Source organism: Lytechinus pictus, chromosome 9 (assembly GCF_037042905.1).
Source record: "Lytechinus pictus isolate F3 Inbred chromosome 9, Lp3.0, whole genome shotgun sequence".
In the NCBI taxonomy this organism is placed as follows: Eukaryota; Metazoa; Echinodermata; class Echinoidea; order Temnopleuroida; family Toxopneustidae; genus Lytechinus; species Lytechinus pictus.
Genome location: NC_087253.1, coordinates 26805093 through 26818491, shown reverse-complemented (window position 1 = coordinate 26818491; position 13399 = coordinate 26805093). Strand labels below are relative to the sequence as shown.

Here is a 13399-nt window from a genome sequence, read left to right as displayed (position 1 = left end):
GGGGGGGGGGGTGGCTGATCATTAGGAGGGTAGAATTTCTGACATATATTTTAGTTGATTAACTTTACGACCATTTCTCTTCTCTTTAATTTATTTAATCATTCCCCCCCTTTTTTTTAATACTTTCCTCAGCACCTCTTTTATCATTCATTTAACCATTTATTTCACTCCTTACAACGTTGATGTGACTAGATGTGTCAATTGCAGCTGACTAATTATAGTAATTTTAACTAATTTGTTTTTAAGTGTCCAGCTCTCTCTCACTCCCATCCATCCGTAGGCCTATTAATTTTTTTCTCCCTCTTTCACTCATCCACTTCCTCTTTATGGGGTGGCCCCTTGTGAGAAGGAAACAACCGTCCTCAAGATAGATACTCACAAAAGTAACATTACCCCCCCCCCCATCCCGTGCCTTTATAGTCCACGTCAAACGCAGTGATTAGTAGACTATGGGGGGCAGTGATAATGTTACTTTAGTGAGTCTCCTTCTATATTAGACTGTGAGGATATTAACTTCCCTCTCACAATCACCAAACTGCACTAGATTATTCATAACATTGGTTGGAAGACTTTGAGGATATGAACTTCCCTCTCACAATCACCAAACTGCACTAGATTATTCATAACATTGGTTTGAAGACTTTGAGGATATTAACTTCCCTCTCACAAGCACCAAACTGCACTAGATTACTCATAACATTGGTTGAAAGACTTTGAGGATATTAACTTCCCTCTCACAAGCACCAAACTGCACTAGATTATTCATAACATTGGTTGGAAGACTTTTAGGATATTAACTTCCCTCTCACAAGCACCAAACTGCACTAGATTATTTATAACATTGGTTGGAAGACTTTGAGGATATTAACTTCCCTCTCACAAGCACCAAACTGCACTAGATTATTCATAACATTGGTTGAAAGACTTTGAGGATATTAACTTCCCTCTCACAATCACCAAACTGCACTAGATTATTCATAACATTGGTTGGAAGACTTTGAGGATATTAACTTCCCTCTCACAAGCACCAAACTGCACTAGATTATTCATAACATTGGTTGAAAGACTTATAGGATATTAACTTCCCTCTCACAAGCACCAAACTGCACTAGATTATTCATAACATTGGTTGAAAGACTTTGAGGATATTAACTTCCCTCTCACAATCACCAAACTGCACTAGATTATTCATAACATTGGTTGAAAGACTTTGAGGATATTAACTTCCCTCTCACAATCACCAAACTGCACTAGATTATTCATAACATTGGTTGAAAGACTTTGAGGATATTAACTTCCCTCTCACAAGCACCAAACTGCACTAGATTATTCATAACATTGGTTGGAAGACTTTGAGGATATTAACTTCCCTCTCACAAGCACCAAACTGCACTAGATTATTCATAACATTGGTTGGAAGACTTTGAGGATATTAACTTCCCTCTCACAAGCACCAAACTGCACTAGATTATTCATAACATTGGTTGGAAGACTTTGAGGATATTAACTTCCCTCTCACAAGCACCAAACTGCACAAGATTATTCATAACATTGGTTGGAAGACTTTGAGGATATTAACTTCCCTCTCACAAGCACCAAACTGCACTAGATTATTCATAACATTGGTTGGAAGACTTTGAGGATATTAACATCCCTCTCACAAGCACCAAACTGCACTAGATTATTCATAACATTGGTTGGAAGACTTTGAGGATATTAACTTCCCTCTCACAAGCACCAAACTGCACTAGATTATTAATAACATTGGTTGGAAGACTTTGAGGATATTAACTTCCCTCTCACAAGCACCAAACTGCACTAGATTATTCATAACATTGGTTGGAAGACTTTGAGGATATTAACTTCCCTCTCACAAGCACCAAACTGCACTAGATTATTCATAACATTGGTTGGAAGACTTTGAGGATATTAACTTCCCTCTCACAAGCACCAAACTGCACAAGATTATTCATAACATTGGTTGGAAGACTTTTAGGATATTAACTTCCCTCTCACAAGCACCAAACTGCACTAGATTATTCATAACATTGGTTGGAAGACTTTGAGGATATTAACTTCCCTCTCACAAGCACCAAACTGCACTAGATTATTCATAACATTGGTTGGAAGACTTTGAGGATATTAACTTCCCTCTCACAAGCACCAAACTGCACTAGATTATTCATAACATTGGTTGGAAGACTTTGAGGATATTAACTTCCCTCTCACAAGCACCAAACTGCACAAGATTATTCATAACATTGGTTGGAAGACTTTTAGGATATTAACTTCCCTCTCACAAGCACCAAACTGCACTAGATTATTCATAACATTGGTTGGAAGACTTTGAGGATATTAACTTCCCTCTCACAAGCACCAAACTGCACTAGATTATTCATAACATTGGTTGGAAGACTTTGAGGATATTAACTTCCCTCTCACAAGCACCAAACTGCACTAGATTATTCATAACATTGGTTGGAAGACTTTGAGGATATTAACTTCCCTCTCACAAGCACCAAACTGCACTAGATTATTCATAACATTGGTTGGAAGACTTTTAGGATATTAACATCCCTCTCACAAGCACCAAACTGCACTAGATTATTCATAACATTGGTTGGAAGACTTTTAGGATATTACCTTCCCTCTCACAAGCACCAAACTGCACTAGATTATTCATAACATTGGTTGGAAGACTTTGAGGATATTAACTTCCCTCTCACAAGCACCAAACTGCACTAGATTATTCATAACATTGGTTGGAAGACTTTGAGGATATTAACTTCCCTCTCACAAGCACCAAACTGCACAAGATTATTCATAACATTGGTTGGAAGACTTTTAGGATATTAACTTCCCTCTCACAAGCACCAAACTGCACTAGATTATTCATAAAATTGGTTGGAAGACTTGAGGATATTAACTTCCCTCTCACAAGCACCAAACTGCACAAGATTATTCATTACATTGGTTGGAAGACATGGATGTACACGCTGCAATAATTCACTTTCCGGTTTTTTATTCAAAATAATGGCAGGAATCAGTTGGTTTTGGCAATACACCAATTTACCAAATCTTATGGCAAGTATCGTTCTTGACTTTATAGTACAAAAATCACAAATCAATACCATGGTAACCTTGGCAAGCAGAATAATGATGTAACTTTCTAGAGGTCTTTAAAAATGAATTATTATGTTATATGAAGTCATCATAACCAGAAGGGTAATTCCATAATCAATCTTTTCAAATGTCTTCACCAAATTTTTCTTCATTTAACAAACTGCTGAAGCTGTGGCATTTTGAAAGCTTTATAATTTGTCATATGAACAGAGGCAAAACATTTCTGGAGAGTAGAGGTCAGATGTATGGATCTACTTTGTGGAATTTCCCAGATGGAAATGAAGACTCTGTGATTATGCTAAATGGGTTCATAATATTTAGTTGACTTGTGTGAAGTTTTAATCCACCTCGGTATTTTCAGTAAACCTTTCATTTTGTATCCATCTATCTATCTATCTATCACAGGCCATGCTTGGCGACTATACCACTTGTTAGTAATTCAGACATAAAATGTAAATTACCATCTTAATGAAAATCGTTTCAATTATTTTTTTAATAATTTTTTTTCTTTTGAGCATTTTTTTCCCAATTATGAACACATCGCGTATTGTTCCAATAATCTTGAATTTTCAACCTAATATAGTACCTCATAAGTCAAACAATGGCAAAACAATGAAAACTATGACAATCAATACACCCTGCAAAACTTAATAAAACTAAAGAAAAAAACATATGTAAAATAGGGCAATGAACAAAATAAAATTTAAAACAATGGATTGGTGAAATTGTGATCAAACTCTACATAGGCAAAGCAAGCTACAGATTGACATCTAAAATCACATAGTAGGCTCAGTAACCATGGTAACATTTCACATTAAAGAAAACTCTCGAGTGACAGTTGGTCACAGCAAAACCAGTTCGGGCTAAGGGTCTGCTAAAACAAATTGTGGCAAAACTCATCAAGAAGGTTCAGCAACATTTTGTGATCTATATGAGAAGATATTTTCTCTAGAAGCTAAATACAGAAAATAGTGGCCCAATCAAATTTTTTGAAAAATGAACTCATCATATCGATTATGACTTCAAAATAACATTTTCAAGTCACCAACTATTAATTACTAGACAATCTTTAACAGACTTGAAAATTGATGTATACAAAATACCCATTAATTTGTATAAGTGACTTGTGTCAACTTGTTTGAACACTTCGAAAATGGTGACTGAGTTTTGTTGCACCAAATCTACACAAGGCTTTGAGTCTAATAAATTCTATTCAAACAATCCTGTGAACAAACATGACATAGGTGGAAAAATGAAATATACAAACATCCTACCAGTACAAGATGGACTACTCTAACTTTAAACTTTTAATCAATTTTGTTTTAATCTAAAAAGTCATCTTTTATATTTCAAAATGTCAAAATAGCCAATGTAATGGCATTGAAGTATAGTCACTGATTGTATTATCGACCATAATTGCATTACAGAATGCAACCGTTACAGCTCAGAAATTAGATACAATGATTTCATACGAAGCAACATATTCCCAATAGGAGGCAAAGACAAAATATTGTCAAAATCGCCAATTGATAATTTGGTAAATTATCAAACCTCTCCCCATAGAAAACACAAGTTCGGCAATGCAAGAACATTTTCACCTAATACATAGACAGAGTGGGTGATCAGAATGCTTTTAAGAAGTTTATTATTTGTAGTTTTCTGCTTATATTTGGTACAATTTTGTTAAAATAAGAGAATACTCTTTCTGACATGACTGATTTTATGAAAATCATTCTCAATACGAGACACTTCCATAAACATTCTATGAGACTTAAAATGACAATATTGCATAGTAGAAAAAAATAGTAGCACCAAAAATGTGAAGAATTCCTTGCATAGTTCTTTTCATCCAAATGTAATAAAATAGTTCACTTTATTTAAATAGTTTGAAGGGTCGATGTAGGGCATCAGAATTCGTCATGCCTAAGTTCGCCAAAGTTTGTTACCCTGCTTCCAACAAAGAGTTTAAAATTTTTGATCATCTCATCCTTTGTAAGTTCCTTGTCCTGTGACAAAAAATAAGAAAATATATTAGTAGAAATTTCAAAAGTCAATATTCATTAAAGAGATCCACAGTTGTGAATTTAGCCAAGTCATATACAAACCGTTTCATGGGCCATACTGTTCAAGCACAATAGTCAGACTTTCAAAACTATTGTCTAATCCGACTGAATCCATACCTGATTCCAGAATTTCCAGATCAGTATTTTTCAAGTAAACATTAACATTCACACTTGTCTTTAAATGCTGATTCGTAGCCATATACTGTATAAGCTGTTATTTTCGCGGGGTTTTATTTTGGCAAAAAGAAGCTGCTGAAAACTGCTTATCTAATAAAAGAGAGCCAATGGAGTAAATTAGAAAGTCAAAAGGGGCCTAAGCTTTCGATCCTAGCAGAATCTTCGTCGGAGGCAAAATGACCATATGACAAATGGGGTTTTATTTTCACAGATTTCGCGAACTGCCGATCGGCTGCAAATTTATCAACACAAAAAAATATTGACACATTTCGTAATTGGTGCCAATGTCCCCAACAGCAAATCTTTGCTACTGCAAACATCCTGTGTAATGAAATCAGAGCCTAAAGTATTTCCTGACATATGTTTATCAATATTTATTCACTCACTGCAATATTTATATTATATTGGATGGCTCAGAATGGAATACCAGAAATATTCCAAGAGTTTTGGAAAATATTCCATGAATTGCAGATGAGTGGAATATTGGCCCTAACGAGTGGAATATTTCTGGTATTTCATGAAATAAAGCCATCCAATATAATTATTATCATCTCTCCCCCCTAAAAAAAAGAGGGTGCAATTTGATTTAACAAGTCATATCACATTATGCCATTATCACTTCATAGGATCAATTATGGTCGTTGACATGTGACTTGCATGTAGTTAATTATGACGTCATCGAGCGTAGTTGTGCTCTATGTTGCGCATCGCATTGCTTTCATTGTTGTACGCGTTGTATATTTCACGCATTCGCGCCCGCGCCCTAAACTGTTGAATAAGCTCTCATATTCAAAAGCAAATTTTGTACAGGAGCCTATGGGATATTCGTAAGATTTCGGTCTTTTTTAGGGATACGCTCTGATACTGCACGAGCAATTGACGCAGACCAAAATACACGTTTTTAATGCATCGCTAGAACACTCTATATAGATGATAATACAATGTATTTTCCATAATATAATTTGATCTGATTGACTTTATACACACGTATTGGCAGCTATTTGCATACTCATTAATATTCATAAGTCACATGACCAAAGGTATTGAAGGTGTAAGATTTTGTTCACAAAATTCAACATTTTGGCAATGAAACCAATTTTTTTTTAAATGAACCTATTAAACAACACACAACTTCCAAAGATTATTCGTACAGATCAAACTAAGACATGATGAATTTTCATATCTAAAGGTACAAAAAAGTGAAATTCAAGCCACTTTTTCACACTTTGTAACTGTTTTTTACAGAGACATATTTTTGTACAAAAGACATGTCAGCATGAGGGTTTTGATGAGCAAATTTTTGCACATGTTTTCCACTATTTTTGCTTCTAAAATGCTTTGAAAATGTTTGTTACATTTTCTGATCGCGAAGTAAACCCGCAAAAATGTCGGACCCTGTGATTCGCAAAAATAACAGCTTATACAGTATACAACTTTCTTTTATTCTTATTTAAAATACACTTAGAATAAATTTGTAAGGATGTGTTAGAATTTAGCCTCTGATAGAATGGTGGTCATAATGGGTTCGTAACATATTTTTATCTGAATCATACACAAGAAAGCAAAGGGTCATAATGGGTTGTAATAGGTTATCACCTTATCATCTGACTCATACATAAGATGTTTAACCTCTGATAGAATGGAGGTCATAATGGGTTATTACCTTATTTCATCTAACTCATATATAAGATTAAGCATCTGATACAAAGAAGTCATACTGGGTCTTTGCCTTACTTTCATCTGACTCATACATAAGATATTTACCATCTGATAGAATGGGGGTCATAATGGGTTCTCAACGTATTTTCATCTGACTCATGCATAAGCATAGGGTCATAACTGGTTCTTACCTTACTATCACCTGACTCATACATAAGATGTTTAGCTTCTGATAGAATGGGGGTCATAGTGGTTCTTACCATATTTTCATCTAACTCATGCATAAGAAAGCATAGGGTCATATATATATTGGTTCTCACTCACCTTGTTATCATCTGACTCATACATATTAGATGTTTAGCCTCAGACAGAATGGGGTCATAATGGTTCTTACCATATTTTCATCTAACTCATGCATAAGAAAGCATAGGGTCATATATGTATTGGTTCTCACTCACCTTGTTATCATCTGACTCATACATAAGATGTTTAGCCTCAGACAGAATAATAATAATAATAATATTCCGCATTTATATAGCGCTTAATACATCGGAACGACGTCTCTAAGCGCTTTACAGACATATTATTACCCCGGTCATCGGATCCTTGCATGCCCGCATACAATGTATGCACCTTCTCCACTCCCTGGGGAGCATTCCAACAAGAGTTCCAAGACTCAATTGCTAGGCATACTACATAATTATAGGCTTTCACATCCTACCGGGTACCCATTTAACACCTGGGTGGAGAGTGGCAAAGTGTGGATTAACGCCTTGCCAAAGGACGCTAGGCCATGGTGGGATTCGAACACACGACCCTCTGATTACAAGGCGAGAGTCAGAACCGCTACACCACAACGCTTCCACAGAATGGGGTCATAATGGTTCTTACCATATTTTCATCTAACTCATGCATAAGAAAGCATAGGGTCATATATGTATTGGTTCTCACTCACCTTATTATCATCTGACTCGTACATAAGATGTTTAGCCTCTGATAGAATGGGGTCGTAATGAGTTGGCATGATCCAGTCCCCGACCTCCTCATGGTTTAGTCTGTTGTCGCCATCTTTGTCTCTATATTCCCCGAACCCTTTGCGTTCTGCCTCTACAAAATCAGGAATCTCGCCTTGACCGTCCCAAAGGTCATCTGTCAAAGGTCAAGAATGAACAATGGTTGTGCATGATCATCTCTGACTGTGCTGCAATGATGTATTAACTCCATCCATTTTATGCATTTTCGAGATTGCAAAACCTGTATTTAGCACTTTATTCTATTAATTGAAATGTACATATGTATTCATTTTGTTATGAGGAATTAAATAAAACAGATAATTGGGCGATTCAATGAAGTGTTTTATATCAGACCCTCTTTAAGAGGGACCATGCTGGATTAACTGCCTCTGCTTTGCGCTTCATAAGAAAGGTATCAAATGCTCAAGTTATCATTGCTTGAATAGTCCATAAAGTGAAGAAAAATTGGGGGAGTGAAAATGGGGGTCAGTTGTAAAAAAAAGAATAAAGAAGAAGAAGTTATTTTTTGGATTTGAAGCCCACCAGGGCAGTGGGAAAATAAGTTGTAATCAACATAGCAAAAACTTTGAAATAAAGTATTGAAAATTTGAGCAAGCAAAGGAAGTGACCTAATAATCTAACATTTCTTATATTCTGTCATATCTGGCATGTGACTAAATCACACTGAGCATCATTCATAGATTATTTGGTGAAATTTACGATGAAATTACATTTCAATAGACAAATTTATAACATGTTATGGTGTTTTCAGCCCCCTTCCCATCAGTATACCCAAGGTAATTAATTACCTTGCTAGACCCTTATCATTAAATTTTCAGTCACATTTACTCATCAAATTTTAACTAACTCAGAGATCTTTCATAGCTCCCTGCCAATCTTTCAGTTCTATTTTACTACATTTATGATCGTTTAAGACTTCACTAAAATTGATAGGAAAGAAGTACTTACTAATATACTCATCAATGTCCACAAAACCATCACCATTCTTATCCATATCCTCCACGGTCTCATCAATAGCAATATTCTTCATATGCGGTTTCTCCCGGGGCCACTCAAATGCCATGTACTCATCCTTATCTAGAGCCTCGTCTTTGTTCTGGTCAGCTACAGCCCAACGAGCTTTGTCCTGTCGTACTTTCTTCCGGAAGTCAAGGGTTTTATCTTCTTGCATTGTAATCAGTTTCTCCACTAAAATTTTTTTAAAGGGAAAAGCGATCTTGTCACTAATTATTAATAATAATGCATACAGCACCTTTTCATAAGTTACAAGTCACAATGAAACACAAATAAGAAGTTTTCATCATCAACATCTTCATTTGTGGACTGGTGGGGCTTCAGTTGTAATCAAATTTTTCATCGTAATCAGTTTCTCCACTAAAATGAAAAGTGATGAGGGAAACTGAAGAAGACTTGCCATTATCATCATCTTAGATAAGATAAATCTATTCATTTTCTGTTTCACAAAACACAATCAAAATAGTAATGGTGAAATAATCTTCATTGGTTCACTAATTGGCGTTATGATTTTTATTGATATTTCAATTATAATTTGTTTATACAAAGTGCATTAAATTTTTTCTTATAAATACAGCACAATCAATTACAGATATAGATTAAAAGCTTGTGTCTTTTTCCTTGCCTACATGCAATTTAAAATTAGAAATTTGACGTGTCCAAAGGACACAGATGCCCCCGCTTAACACGATCAGAAATTAATTCAATATGATTGAACTTAATATCGTGCAGAAACCAATATGCATATATAATGAACAAATTTAGACCTTTGAACCAACTCACATATATAATGAGCTGTGACCTTTGACCTGCGGACTCCAAATTCAAACTTAGCCTGTATTTTGGTGTCATCTACCTACACACCAAATTGTTTAAAATCCATTAAATATTTTTCGAGTTATTGCGCGGAAACCAAGTGGGGGGACGGACGGACAGGGGTAACGCTTAATGCCCCCTCTGGACTTCGTCTGCGGGGGCATAAAAACCCATTATCCCCTGAAGGAAGTTACAAGAGGCACATGGTTGAATCCATACAGGTAGCCTTGCCCCTTCTGCCCCTCCTCCCTTTTGAAAATATTCTGAATTGAATTACAGGGGTATTAAGAATAACATGCCACAGATCACTCATTTTTATGCTATTATTCTTTAATTCTCCTCTCTCTTTTTCCTTTCCTACTTTTATCACTTCTTTAAAAATCATAGGGGAGGAGGGGGTGGTCAGTCCCCCTCCCCGTCACTGCCATTGTCCAGGGTCATGAACCCCTGAACACAAAATCACCACAAACAGACGGGTGGACAGACAGGCAGGCAGATAGACTGTTACAGAATGTTACTTACATGGCATTCCACTGTAAGTAGTAACGTTGTATTCTTCCCACGTCAAAAGGTCATCGCCATTGAGATTGTGTCCACCGAATAGCCTGTCGAGCTCTTCATATAGTACAGAATTCTATCAAGGAGAAAACATATTTTTCATCGAATGACTGAAGAAATATTCACAAATAATACTGTATACATTTGCTTCATGTTTTCTAGAGCTCAGTTAAATATTAATCAAAGGCCATCAGATCCTGACAGAAACTTATCCAGTTCTATAATGATAGATCATTTTGTAACAGCAAATTCCCTTCAAAATGATTCAAGATTATCATGAACCTGTCTTTTACTTTCATTTTACATTCAACCATAGTAATTGATTCTCTAACCAAATCTTGAATCTGAGCATTAGCATACCTAACATAAGCATTACGTGATGATAATAACCTGTTTGTATCACTGTGACTCCAGATTTCTATGTTGTTGTTGTTGTTTGTTTCCACACCCAAATGATCTTGGTATAAAAAATAAAAATAAAAACTTGGTGGAGGGGTGAAATGCATCAAATTTTGGTAACTTATTTGGGCTTTCCTTTTTTTGGGGGAGGGGAGCAAAAAAGAGAACATAATTGTGCACCCCCCTTATGAAATCCAGAATCTCTCCCCTTCTAAGCACCCTCTATAGGCTACTTACAGTTTGAATTTCAATACAAGTAATTGTGCCCCACTTTATGATATCCAGAATCCCTCTAATTGCAAAGGAGCTAAATCACACTCCTCTAAGAGTGAGATGAGGGACCACCAGTCCAGATGGAGTAAGATTTTGGTCTTTCAAGAGTGAGTTTCACCTCTTATTGAGTGAGAGTTAAAAAAGGATGCACACTTTCGCTCCAAAAAAGGTGAAAACCCACTCTTGAAAAGTTGAAACTAAAGATTAAAATCTTACTCTATCAGGACTGGTCCCTCATCTCACTCTGAAAGGAGTGTGATTAGATACCAGATTAGCTCCTTGTGTTTATAGAGTAAGCACCCTATACATACTTACAGTTTGAATTTCAATCCAAGCTCTTAGCTCTGATTCACTGATTGATCCATTGTGATTGGTGTCTAGTCGATCAAATAGCTGCCTGTAAAAACATGTCATATCAAAACCTGTATTTAATTTCGGTAAATCTCATTGACTGAATTTTTCTTTTAACATGGGAAATGTATTCAAGCCCTGATATTCCATTTCAGAGGCTCTTGACCAATCTGTCTGATGATCTGTTTACAGGCCACATGACTCAATTTTCAAGACTAAAGCATAATTCTTTTTTTCATTCATGGGTATAATAATGACTGGTTAGTTACATTTATAAACACACTTCAGTCATTAATTGGCTGCAGATGCATTTAACATGCATCATAATATGCTTAGAATTAGCCTATTAGGCCTAGACATGTGTGATTATGGTTCTCTGACACTTTGACCAACGTCATGACATCAGAAAGTCATTTACCCCCCCCCCCCCCCACAAAAATATATATACATATAAATAAATAAATAAATAAATAAATAAGTAAATAAAAAAATAAAAATGAGTGATGGTCAAGGACCCTCTTTAATTGTCTCTTTCTAACTGGTGGCAGCGGTGGGATAAAGAGAAAATTTCTTGAACCCATTTTTTTTACCAGAAAATCTGTTCACCCACCACTATTATATACTATAGTCTATAGAATTAATTGAAACTTGAACAAATGAAAGGTGCCTTACCCTAATTTTTCTTTGCTCTGTTCTGGTGTCAGGTTTGCGAATTTCTTGGCCTCCTTCTCGCCAAGGAAAGCATCATGATCATAGTCAGGATTGTGATTGCCATGTTCATCAAAATGAGATCTCTCACTCAGTTTGGTCTCTTGCCTCACTCTGCTACTTCCCTCATTGGGTTTACACACAACAGCTGACACGATGAGGGCAACAACGTAAGCTAACAAGAATTTCTTCATTGTGAATGCGATGATACGAATGGGTGAACACTTTCAAAACTTGACAAAAAGAAATCACGCTATTGCACAAAAGTTTCCAAAGTTTTGTACGGGCTTTTCTGAGAGTTGGAAATTTCTCTACCTCTTGCACGGAAAACTCCACGTTAAATTTCTCTGAAATGAAGAATTCTACCGAGATCACTGTCAAATTTATGTGTCGGCATCCGGGGGGTGACTCTGGCCCTAAGCTGACGTGGCGGTGTAGAAATGTCTGGTGTTGGTGGGGTACAGGTGCACAAGCAGCTGATCATTGATTGACCAATCAAAACGCGGTTCCAAGGGGCTTGCCAAAATCGACCAATTGCCGATCGCCTTTTAAACGACACTTCGCACGACGAGAGAGTGATTTTGTTCAGTACGAGGCTGTTGATTGGATATAACCTGCCAAGTCAACAAATTTTGGCAAGTTTACCAACTTTCACTCGCTGGTATATGACACGTGGACTTAGCCAGCTGCTTCTCCACAGGAAAAATGTGCACGTGTGGGATTATTATGGTGTAGCCTTTTTATCAGGATGCTATTCCCTGTTTTAAAAAAAGGAAAAACTGATATGGGGAGAAGTTCAATTACATAACACTTCCTGTAGAAGAAGAACGATAAAGACAACGGAGATTTCTAATCATAATGATTCATAGAGCAAAATAGAGTTAGCTGTAGCTACACCGTGGAAGATTAGGGCCTATATAGCTTATCCTTATCCAATTGAATGTAATGATAAAGTTTAATTTATTTAGGGCATGCAGGGGCTAGTGCCTTTAAGCCTTCAAAATTGTGTTCAAATAAAAATATTTAAGCTGTTAGCATATGTCGTGAGCATAAATTCGACAGGGTAGATGTAAGAATGAACTTGTTTTGACAAGTAGAATGGAAAGGCCTCTTTTCACTAGAGTATTATTTCGTGTCAGCTTACAGCTATAAGTTCAGCCAGACAGAAATTTCGTTACATTACCTTATATATCTATATAAGATTTTAAGGAATGTACTCTTAAT

General features: G+C 36.2%; 1 protein-coding gene across 1 annotated transcript; it reads right to left on the bottom strand.

Moving 5' to 3' along the window:
• Positions 1-3005: 3005 nt before the first annotated feature.
• LOC129268066 (calumenin-A-like) lies at positions 3006-12948 on the bottom strand. The gene is made up of 6 exons (XM_064104995.1): positions 12140-12948; positions 11432-11513; positions 10409-10520; positions 9005-9244; positions 7978-8171; positions 3006-5129 (listed from the first exon to the last, which is right to left on the bottom strand). The coding sequence occupies exons 1-6, from the start codon at positions 12367-12369 to the stop codon at positions 5031-5033; spliced, it is 957 nt and encodes a 318-aa protein (XP_063961065.1). The 5' UTR covers positions 12370-12948; the 3' UTR covers positions 3006-5030.
• Between the last annotated feature and the right edge of the window lie 451 nt (positions 12949-13399).

Coding starts and splice junctions, on each gene's coding strand:
- LOC129268066 (XM_064104995.1), bottom strand. CDS start 12,369: ATGAAGAAATTCTTGTTAGCTTACGTTGTTGCCCTCATCGTGTCAGCT. Junction 11,514..12,139: donor CAGAGCAAAGAAAAATTAGG/GTAAGGCACCTT, acceptor ATGTTTTTACAG/GCAGCTATTTGATCGACTAG. Junction 5,130..7,977: donor ACGAGTCAGATGATAATAAG/GTGAGTGAGAAC, acceptor TTTTTGTCACAG/GACAAGGAACTTACAAAGGA.